The sequence below is a fragment of the Muscardinus avellanarius genome (genome assembly GCF_963383645.1).
Source record: "Muscardinus avellanarius genome assembly, chromosome: 16".
Classification (NCBI taxonomy): Eukaryota; Metazoa; Chordata; class Mammalia; order Rodentia; family Gliridae; genus Muscardinus; species Muscardinus avellanarius.
Genome location: NC_137802.1, coordinates 651,195 through 669,016, shown reverse-complemented (window position 1 = coordinate 669,016; position 17,822 = coordinate 651,195). Strand labels below are relative to the sequence as shown.

Here is a 17,822-nt window from a genome sequence, read left to right as displayed (position 1 = left end):
GCCTCCCAAGTACTAGGAACACAGGCGCACCACCCTGCTGGCTGACGCACGGTACTAGGCACGGAGCCCAGGGACATCTACCTCTGAGCTATACCCTAGCCCTAGCTTTTAGGTTTTTTTATTTTTATTTATATATTTATTTTTGCAGTACTGGGGCTTGAGCCCAGTGGAATTCTACCTCCGAGTGACACCCCAGCCCTCCCCCCTTTTTTTGTGGTACCAGGGGTGGAACCAGGGGCTTTCTACCTCCGGGCTACACTCCCAGACCTGTTTTATACTTTATTTGGAAACAGGGTCTCACTAAGTTGCTGAGAGGCCTTACTAAGTAGCTGAGGCTGGCTTCCAACCTGCGCGATCCTCCTGTCTCAGCCTCCCAAGCTCGGGATGACAAGCGTGCGCCACCATGCCTGGCTAGTCTTTTTATTTTTAGCTTATTTTTTTTAAGGGGTTCTGTCTTTTTTGGAACCGGGGATGGAACCCAGAGCACCACACCTACAAAGCAGGCGCTCTGCCACCGAGCTACATCCTGGCCCCGAGTCTTTTTATTTTTGAAACAGGGTCACACTGAGTTGCAACGGGCATTGCTAAGTAGCTGAGGCTGGCCACAAACTGCGATCCTCCTGCCTCAGCCTCCTGAATGCTGGGATTATAAGCGTGCCCGGCCAGGATCCCTGGCCTCAGCTTCTGCGTGGTACCATGCCTGGCTCCTCCAGTGGATCCTTTTTTTTTAAATTTTATTGTACGGTACTAGAGATGGAACCCAGGGGCACTCTACCTCTGAGCTCCACCCCCTGCCCTATTTTTTATTCTTTATTTTGAAACGGTCTCGCTGAGTTGCAGAGGGCCTCCCTAAGTAGCTGAAGCTGTCTGCAAACTGGGATCCTCCTGTCTCAGCCTCCCGAATGCTGGGATGACAAGCGTGCGTCCCCACTCCCGGCTTCTTTTTACTTTTTGAGATAGGGTCTTGCTGAGTTGCTGAGGCTGGCCTTGAACCTGCCGCCATCCTGCCTCAGCCTCCCCAGTATTGTTCTGGGTTTGCAGGCCAGCGTCCCCTGCATGACTCTGGAAGTTTCCAGCAAGTGCTGGGTCCTTCCTAGTCTCACCAAGCAGCTGGGTCAAGGGGACAGGCTCCACCCCCAGCCCACGGCGCAGCGGCCCCCAGGGCTCTCCAGGCTGAGATACAAAAGCAGCTTTAATGGGGGGCAGCGCCCAGGGCCTGCCGGGGCCCTGCGGGGGCGGCCTGCTTGCCCTTGCTCCCCGACTTCCCCTTCTTGGCCGAGCCGGCCTTCTTCTTCCCCGGGGGGTCGGGCCGGGGGTCTGGGGCCGGGGCCCCGGGGCGGGGCAGCGGCTCCTCGTCCAGCACCTTGAGGTGGAGGAAGTGCTCGGCGTGGGCCACGGTGTCCAGCAGCTCGGGCACGCTGTAGTCGAAGGACAGCAGGTCCTCGGGCAGGTGCAGCGAGCGGATGTCCCCGGAGCGGTCGTCGCCCCCGCCGCCGCTGTCGGGCAGGCCGGGCCCGGGCGCCCCACGGGTGCTGGCCTGGGGCTCTGCGGCCCCCGGCAGGCAGTCGAACAGCTTCATGGCGTCCTCCAGCAGCACCTTGTCCGGCAGCGCCAGGGTGCGGGCCGCCTGAGGCACCCTGGTCTCGCTGGCACCCTGCGGCTCCCCTGGGCACGGCGGGCACGGCGGCTGGGCGGCGGGGAAGGTGGGCGAGGCCACAGGGGGCCCGAGCTGGCGCAGCGTGCTCGGTGGGGCCTCCCTGGCGGGCGGCGAGGGGCCCCGGCTCCCTGGGGGCAGCGGCGGGGGCAGCTCCAGGAAGGCGGGGGGCGCCGTGTCCCCCACAAATCCCAGGGCCTCGGCGGCCTCGGGCGGGAAGTAGGGCACGAGGAACGGGGGCCCCGCAGGCGGCGGCGGGCAGGGCGGCGCGGGTGCGGGCAGGTACGGTGGGGGCTCCAGCAGGAAGCTGCCCGGTGCTGCGGGGCCCCCGGCCACCGCCAGCTTGTACAGTGGTGACTGGCCGAAGTCGGTGGCCGCCCACTCGATCCGGTAGATGCGGGGGTCAAAGAAGCAGCCGCAGGGCGCCATCTGAAAGCCTGGGGAGCAGGCGCGGGCTGCGGCGCCTGGCTCTCATTTGGGGGTCCCACCCAGGGGCGGAGGGGCACAGGCCTGCCGTCTGGGACCCTCCCGGGGATGGGGTCTGGACAGGCTGGGCCCTGCACACCCCTCCCCTGCTCCTGGCCCCTGGTGGCGGGAGTGTGGGTACCTGCTGGAGGGGCGGGAAACGCCTCTTTCTCCGGGTTCGGGGGTTGGTACAGGAGGTTGGAGGAGGCTGTGGACAAAGGTGGCCAGGTGGGTGGGGCCCCAAGCTGGCTGGCCCCTGCCCTTGGCCCCTGCCCTCGTCGTACCCACGGCAGGGAGAGGCCCTGGGCAGGCCGGGGCCAGCTGGCTGCCTGGTCCCTCAGCACCCTCCAGGCCCCGGGGGCCAAATCCTTCCTGCAGAGCTGGGGGTGTGTAGAAGGGCTTGGGGTGCTGCATGGGGCGCTCTTGGGGCGCTCTTGGGAGACAAGGGGCCGCCAGAGAGCAGGCTCGGAGCCCTGCGAGGTTCTGTTTGCCCGGTTGCTCGGGGCGGCAAGTTCCAGGCTGAGGCCTGCCCACTGCCAGGGGTTCCAGGGGGAGGCAGGGGCCAGGCGGGGGCAAGGGGGCAGCTGGTGGTCAGCTGCAGGGTCATGGGGAACGGGCAGGCCCTGGGCTTAGCTCACCACCCGGCCTGCCCTCAGCTGCAGCCTCCCGCCGCCCCGAGGCCGCCACCTCCAGGGGCACGGCTCCCCACCCCCACCCACCCCCACCTGGTGGTGGTCCGGCTCGGTGGTGGCAGCTGCAGCATCCAGGCCCCGCCCACGGGCTGGAAGGGCCGGTGCGAGAGAACCCAGGAGAGGGGCCGCGGCCAGGGGCGAGCAGGCGCTCCTGGAGGGCAGGGAAGGCGCCCACGTCACTTGAAGGAAGGCCCGGACTTCAAGAGAATGAAGAAACGGGTGTGTATTAACCAGGCGCGGTGGCACGCACGCTCATCCCAGCATTCAGGAGGCTGACACAGGATGGCAGTTCGCGGCCAGCCTCAGCTACTGTTTCAGAATAAAGGAGAAAAAGTAGGGCTGGGGTAGACCCCCTGGGTTCCACCCCAGTACCGCAAGTAAAAGAAATGGGGCGTGGTGGCACACACCTGTGCTTTCCGAGAGGCTGAAAGCAGATCAAAGATTTGAGGCCAGCCCCAGCAGTTTTCACGATTCCCAAGTACAGACCTAAGGGGCTGGGGGTGTCGCCGGGTTCAACCCCAAGTACCACAGGAAGACAAATTTAGAAGAATAAAGTTTATTGTTTCTCCAGGCGCTGGTCGCGCTTGGTTACTTGTAGGCGTTGGCCTTGTGCTTGGGCAGGAAGACGAAGTTGGGGGGCACGGGGCCCAGCAGCATCTCGCTGTGGGGAGAGGGCGCAGGGTCAGGCTGGCCTCGGTCCGCGGCCCCCGCCCGCCCGCCGGCCGGCCGCCACGCACCTGATGCGGATCCAGTCGGCGGCCCGCTGGCTGGCCATGAGCGTCTCCAGGTAGTCGCGGCCCAGGTAGTAGGGCGGCCGCTCGTTGACCCTCTGCGGGAGCCGCTCCAGCAGCCCCACGGGCACGTACCTGCGGGAGGAGCGCGTCAGGGCGGCCGGGCGCACGCCGGCCCTGCCCGCGGCCCTGCCCACCTGCACAGGAAGGACAGCCACTCCAGCAGGAAGCGCCGCGTCTTCTCCACGCCCTGCGTGTCGGAGCCCCAGTGCTCCAGGCCGTAGCTGGTGAAGTCCCGCAGGATGTCCAGGCGCTCGGAGGACGCGATGTCCCAGTGCCTCTGCTCCTTGATCTCCGTGAACAGCCAGGGCTTCAGCAGCGCGCCGCTGCGGGGGGCACCGTCAGCCCTGGGCCGGCCGGCGGGCGCCCACGGCGCCGGGGCCCTGGCTTCCAGGCTCCCTGCCTGTCCGAGCCGTGGCTCCCAATGGCTTTTTTTTTTTTTTTTTTTTTTTGGTCTGGGGATGGCACCCGGGGGTCATCCTACCTCCAAGCTCTACCCCAGACTTACAGGGTCTCACTGCGTTGCAAAGGGCCTACACAGCCGAGGCTGGCCGCGAACCACGATCCTCCCTTCTCAGCCTCCCAATGCTGGGACTAGAAGCCTGCGCCAGCACGCCTGAATTCCCAACGTCTTCCTGCCTGCCCTTGTCCCTCCCCAAAGCCACTGCCAGGGCCGAGCCGCACTGCAGGATGCAGCCCCGACTCTGGGCGCTGCCAGGCAGCTGCCGCCGCCTACAGGGACTCACCGGGCGATCATGATCCCGGCCACTCCTGTCCGCATGGCGCAGTTGGCGTCCTCATAGGACAAGATGTCCCCGTTTCCTGAGGGGACAGGGACGGGTCTTGGGGAGCGAAGGGCAGCGGGACTGCCTGCCAGCCGGTGATCTGCGGCCTGGGGTGGGCAGGGGCGGCTCCCGGCACCCACCGAACAGCGGCATGGGGCTGGCTGCCTTCGCGCACTGCTCGATGTAGTGCCAGTCCGCCAGCTTGGTGTAGCGCTGCTCCCGCGAGCGGCCATGGAGCTGGGGAGAAGGCACAGCGGTGAGGGACTCGCCTGACGGGCAAGGAAGGGCCGAGGGGCCGCGCGACGGGAGCTGGGCCCCGGACCCACCGTGGCCAGGGCCACGCCCCAGTCCCGCAGCTCGGGCAGCAGGCGGTGCGCCAGGCCCACGCGCTCCTGCACGCCCGTGCGGATCTTCACCGTCAGCGGCACGTCCAGCACCTGGTGACGGGAGCACGGGGCGGTCAGCGGGAGGCTGGCCAACGGGGGCGGGCGGCAGGGGCGCACGTGCCTGGCTCATGCCGCGGACGATCTGCTGGAACTTGGCCGGGCGGCTCATCAGGGCGCAGCCTCCACCCTGGGAGAAAGAAGCGAGCGAGGTGGGCAGCCAGCCAGGCCGCCCCTGCCCAGCCCCTCCCCCAGGTCCCCGGCTGTACCTTCCTGTACACGAGGTCGATGGGACAGCCCACGTTGATGTCCACGAAGTCCACCTCAACAGTGCGGGTCAGGAGCTCGGCGCACCTGGTCATGGTGTCGGGGAAGGCGCCCTCCAGCTGCGGGGCGGGGCCGGCTGCATCTGGCTGGTGGCTGCCCACTGCTGGCCAGAGGCTCCCCCTCCCTGACAGAGCCCATGCCTGCTTTTTATTTTTTTTGTGGTACTGGGGGTGGAACCCAGAGACTTTCTACCTCCGGGCTGTACTCCCAGAGCTTTTTTATACTTTATTTGGAAACAGGGTCTCAGAGCCTAAGTTGCTGAGGCTGGCTTCGAACCCGTGCGATCCTCCCGTCTCAGCCTCCCAAGTGCTGGGATTACAAGTGTGTGCCACCACACCCGGCCCAGCCCTTATTTTTAACTTAATTTTTTATTTATTTGCAGTACTGGGGATGGAACTCAGGAACTTTCTACCTCTGAGCTACACTCCCAGCCCTATTTTTATTTTATTTTTATTTTTTGGTGGTACTGGGGGTAGAACCCAGAGGCTTTCTACCTCCGGGCTATACTCCCAGACCTTTTTTATATTTTATTTGGAAACAGGGTCTCACTAAGTTGCTGAGAGCCTCATTTAGTAGCTGAGGCTGGCTTCGAACCTGTGCGATCCTCCTGTCTCAGCCTCCCAAGCACAGGTATTACAAGCATGCGCCACCATGCCCGGCTAATTTTTTTTTTTTAAGTCTATGTAATACTGGGGACGGGCCCCAGGGACGTTCTACCTCTGAGCTTCTGAGATGAACCCCAGCCCGATTTTTTTTTTTTTTTTTTTTTTTTTGCAGTACTGAGAATGGAACCCAGGGCCATTCTACCTCCGAGCTACACCCCAGCCTGGTTTTTCATTTTTTATTTGGAAATAGGGTCTCACTGAGCTGCAGAGGGCCTCACTAAGTCGCCGAGGCTGTTCTGGAACCAGGATCCTCCTGTCTCAGCCTCCCGAATGCTGGGATTACAGGTGTGTGCCCCCACGCCCGGCTCTCATTTTCTCTTTTGAAACAGGGTCTCACTAGGGCCTGCGATCCCGTCTCAGCCTCCCTGGCCACTGGGACTTAGCTGTCAGGCCCCAGGCTGAGGAGGTGACGGGGCCGGCTGCACAGCTGACACCGCAACGCGGGCCTTCCTGCCCTCCCTCGGCAGGCACTGACCTGGACACCGAAGATGTCCTCGCACGGGTGGCGCTTGAGCAGTGCCCACTCGGACGTCTGGCCCTGCAGCAGATTGGTGCAGACAGCCATCTCCCCACAGGTCACATCGGCCCCGAAGCGCTTGCAGATCCTCCGGAAGGGGAGGTTCCCGCACTGGGCACAGGACACACCGTGGTGAGGGCGCAGGGGCAGGGCCTGACGTCCCGCCTGGCCGGGCCTCCCCCAGCCCTTGCCGGGCCTACCGTGGTAAGAGGAGCCAGGTACAGCTTGCCGCTGATGTCCAGCTGGGGGGAAGGAGACTCGGTGAAGACGGGCCCTCCAGCCGGCCCTTGGGGACCGTCCTCCTGCTGGCCAGGATGCGCTCTGCCCAGCCCGCCTGCCGCTTCAGCTCTGGGCCTCTGTCGAGACCGGCGACCTCCTGACAAAGGACGCTCTTGACCCACAACCTCCTACGTGGCTACTCAAGGGGCCAAACCCCAGTCCCAGCCGGGCGCATGGCGCACGCTTGTCATCCCAGTACTTGGGAGGCTGAGACAGGAGGATCGCGGTTCGCAACTCAGTGAGACCCTGTTTCAAGATAAAAGGTTGCGAAGAGAGCTGGGCGTGCAGCTCAGCAGCAGAGGGCCCGAGTTCCGTCCCCAGTGACGCGCGCACATCCCAGCCCCAGTGCCCCCTCTCAGAAGCTGCCCGCAGCCCGGCCCCCTGGGACTCAGCGTGTCCGGAGCTCTTCCTGCCCCTGCAGACTGGGACTCCGCGAGGGTGGGCCGAGGGCACAGAGAGGGGGCCTCCCCTGGGCTCTCCGGGCCACCGCCCACCCCAGGGCCGCGCCTTGGTGGCCTCGCCCGATGGCGGCTGAGCACGTACCCGCTTCTTCTCACTGGGCCGCAGCCTGACCACGTCCTCGTCTGTCAGGGGCCCACACGTCCGCACCGGGCTGCAGGACGGGGAGCGGGCCTGCTCTGAAGAATCCAGCTGGCCGTCCTGGCCCTTGGCCGCGGCGCTCGCGGGGCCTGGCTGGGCCTGGCTCAGCTGGCGCAGGGCCTGCTCCGCCCGCTCGAAGCGCACCTGGCGCTTCCGCAGCTGCTGCTGCAGGGCCTTGTCCAGGCCGTTGCAGATGGGCAGGGGGCAGCCCCGGGACGCCGCCGGCCCACCCTGCTCCCCGTGAGCGCCGGCGAATCGACAGGTCACGCCATAGGGGCACCGGCCGAAGGTCTCGAAGAGCACGCAGCGGGGGCCCAGGTCGGCCGGCTTGGTCTCCAGGTAGCGGTCCACGTCATGCAGGAAGCGGCAGCGATCGCCGAAGAGGCAGGCGGCGCCTGACCCCTGTGGGGACGGCGAGGGGCCGCGTGTGAGCCCCGCCCCACCGAAGGCCGTGGCCGCACCGGGGACAAAAGCGACAGGTGCTGCTCCACTGGGGGGCCGTGCCAGAGAAGCCCGTGCCAGACACCCTACGTCCAAAGAGCCCGGCGTGGTGGGCGCCCTTGTCATCCCAGGACTTGGGAGGCTGAGCTAGGAGGATCGCAGGTTTGCGGCCAGCCTCACCAGTGAGTGAGGCCCTCGCAACATCATGAGACTGTTTCAAATTAAGAAGTAAAATAGGGCCGGGCTGCTAGGCGTGGTGGCGCACGCTTGTCATCCCCATGCTTGGGAGGCAGAGACAGGAGGGTCGCGCTGGTTCGAAGCCAGCCGCGCTGGCTTAAGAGACCCTGTTTCCACATTAAAAAAAAAAAAAAAAAAAAAGTATAAAATAGGTCTAGGAGTGTAGCCCGGAGGTAGAAGGGCTTCCAGGAACCCCAGTGCCACCAAAAAAAAAAAAAAAAAAAAAAAAGTAAAATAGGGCCAAGCTGTAGCTCAGAGGTAGAATGCTCTGGGGTTTAATCCCTAGTAACACACACACACACACACACACACACACAACAGAGCCAGGTGTGGTGGCACACACCTGCAATCTCAATACTTGGGAGGCTGAGACAGGAGGATCGCAGGTTCAAGACCAGCCTCAGTTACTCACTGAGCCTCTCAGCAAGCTAGGGAGACTCTGCTTCAAAACAAAAATTCAAGCTGGGTGGGGGGTGCACGGTACTGGGGAGACTGAGATGGGAGATTGCAGGTTCGCGGCCAGCCTCAGCTACTTAGTGAGGCCCTACACGACTTAGTGAGACCTGGTTTCAAAATAAAGAACAAAAAATAGGGCTGCGGGTGTAGCTTGGAGGTCGAATGCCCCTGGGTCCAATCTCCAGTTCCACGGGGAAAAAGTTAAAAGGGCTATGGTGTAGGTGAGAGACAGAATATCCCTGGCTTCAGTCTCTACTATCACAAAAGAAAAAAAGGGCCAGGACGCAAAAGGCTTATGAACCGAGCCGCGACCCACGGAGAACAGCCTGGGCCTAGATCGCCGCGGGCTCAGGAGGCCGGGATGGGCACAGGCTCCGAACAGAGCCCAGAGCGTCCTCAGAGCTGCGCTCACCTGGATGAGGGACGGGCAGAGCCTGTTCTGGTCATAGTGTGTGGGCTTCACGTGGGGCCGGCCCCGGTTCTGGCCACGGGCTTTCTTCCGAGCTTGGGGCTGCTCTGGGGTCTCAGCTGCCTCCGGCTGCCCATCCTGCAGCCGGATCCTCTTGGCCTCAGGCTCCTCCGCCAGGTCACTGCCAACAGGGTCTCCTGCCTCCGTCTCCTGGCATGGCTTTTCCTCCCCATTGGCTTCCAGAAATCCGTGGAACTGTTCCTTGGTGGTGAGGTATCTGCCAGCAGAAAGGGAAAGGAGCTCCTCCCTCTCTCTCTCTCTCTCTGCCGTACTAGGGATGGAATCCAGGGCCATTCGACCTCCGACCTACACCTCCTGCCCTATTTTTTATTCTTTATTTTGAAACAGGGTCTCACTGAATTGCAAAGGGCCTCGCTAAGTAGCTGAGGCTGGCCGCGAACCGCGATCCTCCTGTCTCAGCCTCCCGAGTGCTGGGATGACAGGCGTGCGCCCCATGCCCGGCCAAAAGGAGTTTCCTAGCTCTGACTCGCTGAACACTGGACAGAGGGGACTGAAAACAGTTGCTCCTGCTCCAGTGCTTCTGCACACAGGGAGCTCAGTACTCAGAACCAGCTAGCTCCCGGCTGGGTAGAAACTGAAAGCCAGAGACGGCGCTTACTTTGTGACTAGACGTCCTATTTTAGTCCCTGGATCTCCACACGGAGGCGCGAACACCCCGGTCCATCCACGCCGAGCTTGGGAGACTACAACTCCCGGGGTGCCTTGCGCCTTCCCCCCACCGCGCGCGGGGACCACAGTTCCCAGCATGCACCGCACCTCGCCCCCAGCTCCGCACGCCCCGAGCGCGCGGCCGTCGTGGGCGAGAGTGACAGCCTCGAGCGGGCACGTCCTGAGGCGCCGCCGCTGGCCGCCCCGCCGGGGCAGGGGCAGCCAGCGCCGAGGAGCCGGCGGGCTTCCCGCGCGGCCCGCGGCCCCCGCCTCCCGGCATGCTCCGCTCCGGCCGGCTACGGGTACCGCGAAGGCCACGCGAGGCGCCCCCACTGCCCTGCGACTCACTGAGGTTTAATGGGCGCCACTCCCCGCTCCCGCGCACTGCCTCCCGAGTCGCCATGGGCGCCACTCTCTGCCGGGGGCTCCGCCGCTCCCTCCGCCATCGACAGCCACTCACGCTCGCCTGCTCGCCTGGAGTGTGGCAGGAAGGCCTTCCGGGTTGCGCGCGGGTCTCCGGCGGGAGTGCGCATGCTCCGGCGCTCCAAAGACGCGCTCGGGCCGGTGCGTGGCTCTGCGCAGGCGCGTACCAGGGCACCGGAAATGACGTCAGGGCGCCTCTGCGCTCCTCCTGGCTCCGCCGGCCACATACTGGGATTGAAAGCGTGTGCCGCCGCGCCTGGCTTCCTGCTAGGGTTTTATTTGTTTGCTTATTTGCTTTTGCAGTAAGGAGGATGGAACCCAGGGCATTCCGCCTCCGAGCTATACCCCCCATGCCTATTTTTTACATCTATTTTATTTGGAAACAGGGTCTCACGAAGTCGCTGGGGCTGGCTTCGAACCTGCGCGATCCTCCTGTCTCTGCCTCCCCAGCGCGGGCCGAGTTTTGTTGTTACCTGTCTCTTTTTTGCGCACTCGAGATGGAGCCCAGAGGCAGCCTACCTTCAAGCTCCTCCGCCAGCCGGGTTTTGGTTCTTCTTTGGAGCCAGGATCTCCCAGATGGATGAGTCCCACTACTTGCGGAGGCCGCCCTTCAGCCAGCGACCCTCCCGGCTCGGCCTCCCGAGTGCTCCCAGTCTTGGGAGGGCGGGGCGGTGTGCTGTCGGCCAGTAAGGAGGAGGACTGAAGTTCGAGGACAGCCCCAGCTACTTACTTACTTACTTTGCAGCTCAGTGAGGGCTGGGGAGGCCGGGCAGCGGAGCATGGTGGCGCACGCTTGTAATCTCAGCATATGGGAGGCTGAAACAGGAAGATGGTGGTTAGCGGCCAGCCCCAGCTACTTAGTGAGGCCCTTTGCTACTTAGTAAGACTCTGTTTCAAAATAAAGAATAGCCGGGTGTGGTGGCTCAAGCTTGTAATCCCCGCGTTTGGGTATTAAAGAAGGACCGCGCAGGTTCGAAGCCAGCTGGCTTAAGAAACCCTGTTTCCAAATAAAAATATATATTAAGAAATAGGTGTCTGGGAGTGTAGCCCGGAGGTAGAAGGGTTTCCAGGAACCCCAGTATCACCAAAATATAAAAATAAATAAAGAATAAAAATAGGGTTGTGGGTGTAGCTCAGAGGTAGAATGCCCCTGGGTTCAATCCCCAGTACCAAAAAATAAATAAATAAAATAAAAAATAAATAGGGTTGGGGTGTAACTCAGAAGTAGACTGCATCTGGGTCAATCCCCACTACCAAAACAAAACAAAACCCTAGCCTCAGCAAGTTAGAACTTGTTTCTAAATAAATATAAATGTTAGGATCCAGGCACAGTGGCGCATCCGGTAGTTGGGAGGCTGAGACGGGAGGATCACAGGTTCAAGGACAGCTTAAGCAAGTAGTGATACTCTTATCAACCTAGCAAGACCCTGTTTCAAAATAAGAATAATAAAAAATAGTAAGCCGGGCGTGGTGGCTCACACTTGTCATCCCAGCATTTGGGAGGCTGGTTCGCGGACAGCTTCAGCTACTTAGTGAGGCCCTCCGCAACTCAGTGAGACCCGGTTTCAAAATAAAGAATAAAAAAATAGGGCAGAGGGTGTGGCTCAGTGGTAGAATGACCCTGGTTTCCATCCCCAGACCCGAAAAAAAAAAAAAAAAAAGTAGCTGGGCATGTGGCATACACTTGTACTCACAGCATTCGGGAGGCTGACACAGGAGGATCGCGGTTCCCAGACAGCCTCAGCTACTTAGTGAGGCCCTTTGTAACTCAGTGAGACCCTGTTTTAAAAAAAAAATAAAGAATACCAGGCCTGGTGGCGCACGCTTGTAATTCCTGCGCTTGGGAGGCCGAGACAGGAGGATCGCGCAGGTTCGAAGCCAGCCTCAACTGGCTTAAAAGACCCTGTTTCCAAATAAAATATAAAATAGGTCTGGGAGTATAGCCCGGAGGTAGAAGGCCCCTGGGCTCCATCCCCAGTACCATCAAGAGAGAAAGAAAGAAAGAAAGAAAGAAAGAAAGAAAGAAAGAAAGAAGAGAGAGAGAGAGAGAAGGCAGGCAGGCAGGCGTGTTTTCAGAGGTAGAATACCCCTGGGTTCCATCCTCAGTAACACACACACACACACACACACACACACACACACACACACGCGCCAGACGTTGTGGCTTGACTGTAAACCCAATACTTGAGAGACTAAGACAGGAGAATTTCAGATTTAAAGCCAGTTCAGCAATTTAGTGAGATCCTGGTTTTTTTTTGTTTTGTTTTGTTTTTGGTTTGTTTGTTAGTTTTGTTTTTGCGGTACTGGGGATGGAACCCAGGGGCTCCTCCAAGCTACACCCCCAGCCCTATTTTTTAGTTGTTTTAATGTTTGAAGCAGGGTCTCACTGAGTTGCGACGGGCCTCACTAAGTAGCTGAGGCTGTCTGTGAACCACTGTCCTCCTGTCTCAGCCTCCAATCCTGGAATGGCAGGTGTGTCACCACGCTTGGCTGCCCGCCTCTTTTTTTTTTTTTTTTTTTTTTTTTTTTGGTGGCACTGGGGTTCCTGGAAGCCCTTCTATGTCCGGGCTACACTCCCAGACCTATTTTTATATTTTTATTTGGAAACAGGGTCTCTTAAGCCAGCGCGGCTGGCTCCGAACCAGCGCGATCCTCCTGTCTCTGCCTCCCAAGTGCGGGGATGACAAGCGTGCGCCACCACGCCCGGCTGCCCGCCTCTTTTTTAATTTTTAATTTTTTGTGGTACTGAGGGTGGAACCCAGAGGCTTTCTACCTCCGGGCTAAACCCCTTGCCCTATTTTATAATTTATTTGGAAACAGGGTCTCACTAAGTTGCTGAGAGCCTCACCAAGTAGCTGAGGCTGGCTTCGAACCTGCGCGATCCTCTTGTGTCAGCCTCCCGAGCGCGGGGAATACAAGCGTGCGCCACCACGCCCGGCCGGATTTTATTTTCATATTCATATTTATTTTTATTTTGGAACAGGGTCTCACCGAATTGCAGAGGCTGACTGCAAATCTGCGCTCCTCCTGTCTCGGCCTCCCAGCGCCCTGCTCCACTCAGAACTCGCCCAAACTTTTCCTGGAGAGGGAAGAGAGGCCGATGCTCTGCGCCTAGTCTAACAGATGGGGAAACTGAGGCCGGGCGGCCTCTGCGCCAGCTTTTCCAGGACGGCTGAAAAGACGGAGGCCTGGCAGTCTGGCCCCCGCCCGGGCCTCCTGCGCCCTCTGCAGGACGGTGCGGGAATAAATTGGCGGCGTCTGTGCAGACAGGAAGAAAGGGGCGCTGGCCCCTCCCGGCCCGGCGGCCCCTGCCCCTCCGTCACTTGTCCCCCCACATTTTGGGTTTCATGACTACTGGGGATGGAGCCAGGGGTGTTCCACCTACGAAGTACACCCCTGACACTTTCTTTTATTTTTTGCATAACTGGGGATGGAACCCAGGGCCATCGACCTCCGAGCTGCACCCCCAGCCCTATTTTTTATTCTTTATTTTGAAACCGGGTCTCACTGAGTTGCAGAGGGCCTCACCAAGCAGCCGAGGCTGTCCGCGAACCGCGATCCCCCGGCCTCAGCCTCCCGAGTGGGATGACGAGCGCCCACCAGCCCAGCTAACCCTTCAGACTCTTCTCTGTTTTTGGCCCTGGGATGGAACCCAGGGGCCTTCGACCTCTGAGCTGCACCCCCAGCCCTCTTTATTTTTATTTTAAAACGGGGTCTCGTTAGGTTTCAGAGTCTCACTACATCGCTGAGGCTGTTCTTAAGCCTGCGATCCTCCTGTCTCAGGCCCCCAAATCCTGGATGACTGGCGTGTGCCGCCACGCTGGCCTTGTCTCTCATTTTGATTCTTTCTAATTCTGCCTTAAGAACTTGTCTTGAAGCCCGGCATGGTGAGGCCCTCCGCAACTTAGTGAGACCCTGTTTCAAAACAAATAATTAAAAAAATAGGGCTGAGGGTGTACATCAGAGGTCGAATGTCCCTGGATTCCATCCCCAGACCCGCAAAAAAAAAAAAAAAGAAAAGAATTTGCCTTGACAGTATTCAGGAGGCTAAAGCAGGAGGATCGCAGTTTGCGGCCAGCCTCAGCTCCTTAGTGAGGCCCTCTGCAACTCAGTGAGACACTGTTCCAAAATAAAGAATAAAAAAATAGGGCAGGCGGTGTAGCTCAGAAGTCGAATGCCCCTGGGTGCCATTCCCAGTACCGCAGGGGAAATCAAAGGCTAGGGAATGTTCTTGGAGGCAGAAAGCCCTGGGTTTAATCCCTAGTACCACAAAATAATAAAAATAAAAGCTGACAAGCCGTGTGTGGTGGTGCACGCTTGTCATCCCAGTGCTTGGGAAGGTGAGACAGGAGGATGGTGGTTTTACAGCCAGCCTCAGTAACTTAGTGAGGCTCTCTGCGACTTAGTGAGACCCTGGTTAGAAATAAAGAGTTAAAAATAGGGCTGTGAGCCGGGCGCGGTGGGCACGCTCGTCATCCCAGCATTCGGGAGGCCGAGACCCGGAGGATCGCGGTTCGCGGCCAGCCTCAGCTACTTAGTGAGGCCCTCTGCAACTCAGTGAGACCCGGTTTCAAAATAAAGAATAAAAAGTAGGGCAGGGGTGTAGCTCGGAGGTCAAATGCCCCTGGGTTCCATCCCTAGACCCGCAAAAAAAAAAAAAAAAAAAAATAGGGCTGTGAAGCCAGGCGTGGGGGAGCACGCTTATAATCCCAGCATTCGGGAGGCTGAGACAGGAGGATCGCGGTTTGCAGACAGCCTCAGCTACTAGTGAGGGTCTCTGCAACTCAGTGAGACCCTGTTTCAAAATAAAGAATAAAAATTAGGGCAGGGGGTGGAGCTCAGAGGTAGAATGACCCTGGGTTCCATCCCCAGTGCCCCCCCAAAATAGGGCTGTGGGTGTAGCTTGGAGTAGAATGCCCCTGGGTTCAATAAGTACTGCAGCCGGGCGTGGTGGCGCACGCTTGTAATCCCCGCGCTTGGGAGGCAGAGACAGGAGGATCGCGCAGGTTCGAAGCCAGCCGCACGCGCTGGCTTAGGAGACCCTGTTTCAAATAAAAATGTAAAAATAGATCTGGGAGTGTAGCCCGGAGGTAGCAGGGCTTCCAGGAACCCCAGTACCACCAAAAAAACCCAAAAAAACCCAATAAGTACTGCAAAATTAATTAATTAATTAAAATCTGGCCTTGGTGGCACAAACTTGTCACCCCAGTACTTGAGAGGCTGAGGAGGAGGTTTACACGTTTGAGGCCAGCCTCTGCAACTTAGGGGGAGCCTCAGCGTCTCAGCAGAACCTCGTTTCAGAAACAAAAGAGCTGAGCCGGGCGTGGTGGGCACGCTTGTCATCCCCGCGCTGGGGAGGCTGAGACAGGAGGATCGCACGGGTTCGAAGCCAGCCTCAGCTACTGAGTGAGGCTCTCAGCAACCTAGTCAGACCCTGTTTCCAAATAAAATATAAAAAAGGTCTGGGAGTATAGCCCGGAGGTAGAAAGCCCCTGGGTTCCACCCCAGTACCACCAAAAATAGAAAAAAAGAAAAAAAAAAGAGCTGGTAGTGGGTATCGCTCAGCGGTATAGGGTTTTGGGGTTCGATCCCCAGTACCAGAGAAAGAAAAGAATACGCATGGCTGGGGTGTGGGTGGGCGTGGGGGCACCTGGGCTCGACCCCCAGCGGCACACGCGGCCGCTGTGTTTCTCTGCAGCCCTCCCTCTGGCCCCGCGGCTTCCGTCCGTCCATCCGTCCCTCTGGCCGGCAGGTGCACCGGGCTCTGTGCCCGCGGCGGCCGCCGTCCAGGCTTTGTGGCTGCCGATTCCTTATCAGCGCCTGCAGCTGCCCCTTATCTCCTGGCTTGGGGACAGGCGACCCGGATTAGGGCAGCCGGGGCCAAGGACACGAATTGGCTGCGCTGGCCGGGAGAGCGGAGGGGCGGCAGGGGCGGCGCGCACACGAGAGCGCGTGCGCCTGGTGGGAGAGGGCAACCCATAACTGCTGCCTGGCAAGTGTGGGAGCGTGTGTGTGCTGTGCAATGGCTGCACAGTGGCGCCGAGGTTGGGCCCGTCCCGCCAGCCCCGCCCAGGCCGGCCTAACGGAGATGGACCCCGTAACCTCTGACCCGAGGCTGCAAACGGCCCTACAGGGACGGCCCTGGTCCTGTTTTTACCATCCTGGCTGGGAACAGCCGGCTCCTTCCGGCCTCCTGCAGGCCTCAGGGGTCCCATCCGGGCCGGGGGCTGCTCCTTCTCGGGCTCCGGGCCCCTCGATTTGGCCAGCCTGCGTGCGTCCGGCTGGGCCGCCCCTCCCTGAGCCTGGCTGAGTGACTGTGGGGTCCACAGCCCGGAGGCCCAGCGCTGGGGGCAGCCAGGCCCCGCACAGCAGCCTTGAGCCGGTCTAGGGACCCAGGCGTCTCCCGGACAGGGACATTGCCCACCGCCCAGGAGCCCTTCGGACACCAACCCGTGCGGGCCGGGACTGCGGGGGACAAACCAAGGCCCCGCGGCCAGCTCTGATGCAGCGTGAGGCCCGGCACCATGGTGCACGCCTGTAATCCCAGTACTTGGGAGGCCCAGAGGGCGACCACAGGTTGAAAGGCAGCCTCAGCAACTTAGGAGACCCTGTTTCCAAAGAAAGAAAATTAAAGTAGTGCTAGGGGTGTCGCTCAGTGGTAGAGTGCCCCCGGGTTCAATCCCCAGCACCACAAAAAGACAGACAGACAGAGCCGGGAGTGGGGTGCACTCTTGTCATCCCAGCATCCGGGAGGCTGGCACGGGAGGATCGCGGTGAGGACAGCCTCAGCTACTGAGTGAGGCCCTCCACGACTCAGTGAGACCCTGTTTCAAAATAAAGAATAAAAAAAGGGCTGGGGGTGTAGCTCGGAGGTAGAATGCCCCTGGGTTCCATCCCTAGTAACACACACACACACACACACACACACACACACACACACACAAGGAAGGAAGAAAGAAGGAAAAAATCCCACAAGGGCCCAGGCACCTCCCCTGCCAGTGCTGGCCCCCGGGGGTCCCAAGAGTGCAGCCCCAGCCCCAGCCCCGCTGGACGGGAACCAGCTCCTAATGCTAAGATGGAAATTTCTCCACCGGCCAAGTCCACGTCTTGGCCAGCGGCCCTGGTCTCCCGGAACCTCTGCCTGGGTCCCCACCCACAAACAGAACACTGCCCTGGGGAGCCGCGGTCATCCAGGGAGGGCGGGGGCCAGCCTGGGGGCAGAGGTGGGGAGGACAGGACAGGACAGCCTCAGGTCACAGGCCAGGTCGCAGCTGCCCTTGCTGTGTGACCTGGGGCCGGTGGCTTGCCTCTCTGAGCCCCCCCGTCCCACAATGGGGTGGGAGGGAGCAGGCTGAGGGGGGGGGCTGCCAGGACCTGCCAGGGGAGACATCTGAGCAGGCAGAGAAACAGAGCGGAACGAGTTCCCAGGCAAACACCAGGCGGCCGGCCGGGTCACGGCCCTGGGTGCCTGGGGCCCTCGAGCCTCAGTCCCCGTCTGCTCGGGGAAGACCACAGCCCTGGAGCGGGCACTGGGACAGTGGGAGGTGGGCCCGAGCTACCGCCGCCTTCACGGCAGAAGTCCCCGACGGGAAAGTTCAAAAATAAAGCAGTGAAAATACCCGTGTTTCCGGCCAACAGTGGCGCCCCAGTCCCCCGCCTCCCTCCCGGCCGCGCTCAGCCGCTTTCTGGGAAGGGGTGGGCGCCAAGGCTGGTGGTCTTCATGGAGGGTCCCGGCCCAGCTGGAGGGGATCCTCGAAGGGGAGGTGCTTCTGCGAGCCAGCCTGTGCACGGGGCGTCGCCCACCACGCCTGTCTAGGGGTGCGGTGTGTGGGGACGCCTGGAACCTGTGCTTCTCGTGTCCCCGTGACAGGGCGCCATCTCTCCTTTTATTTTCCTCGGTACTGGGGCGGAACCCAGGGGCCCTCTACCTCAGGGCTACACTCCCAGACCTATTTTATACTTTTTTTTT

The 17,822-nt window shown here is 60.5% G+C and overlaps 2 protein-coding genes across 3 annotated transcripts; both read right to left on the bottom strand.

The window, feature by feature from the left end:
• Positions 1-1,192: 1,192 nt before the first annotated feature.
• PRR22 (proline rich 22) lies at positions 1,193-2,533 on the bottom strand (the record flags this gene model as incomplete). The annotated part of the gene is made up of 3 exons (XM_080713032.1): positions 1,193-2,091; positions 2,262-2,327; positions 2,404-2,533. 3 exons carry the CDS (start codon positions 2,531-2,533, stop codon positions 1,193-1,195), a joined length of 1,095 nt encoding a protein of 364 aa, XP_080569158.1.
• Positions 2,534-3,399: 866 nt separating this feature from the next.
• On the bottom strand, positions 3,400-9,876 carry DUS3L (dihydrouridine synthase 3 like; the record flags this gene model as incomplete). Of its 2 annotated transcripts, XM_080712101.1 has the most annotated exons (13): positions 3,400-3,472; positions 3,549-3,677; positions 3,740-3,928; positions 4,349-4,424; positions 4,528-4,624; positions 4,714-4,824; positions 4,895-4,960; positions 5,040-5,156; positions 6,238-6,390; positions 6,480-6,521; positions 7,102-7,560; positions 8,705-8,978; positions 9,779-9,876. In XM_080712101.1, 13 exons carry the CDS (start codon positions 9,874-9,876, stop codon positions 3,400-3,402), a joined length of 1,884 nt encoding a protein of 627 aa, XP_080568227.1. The 2 variants fall into 2 exon arrangements, with proteins under 2 accessions (XP_080568227.1, XP_080568228.1); XM_080712102.1 differs by lacking the exon at positions 7,102-7,560 and having other exon boundaries at positions 8,903-8,978.
• Positions 9,877-17,822: the final 7,946 nt, after the last annotated feature.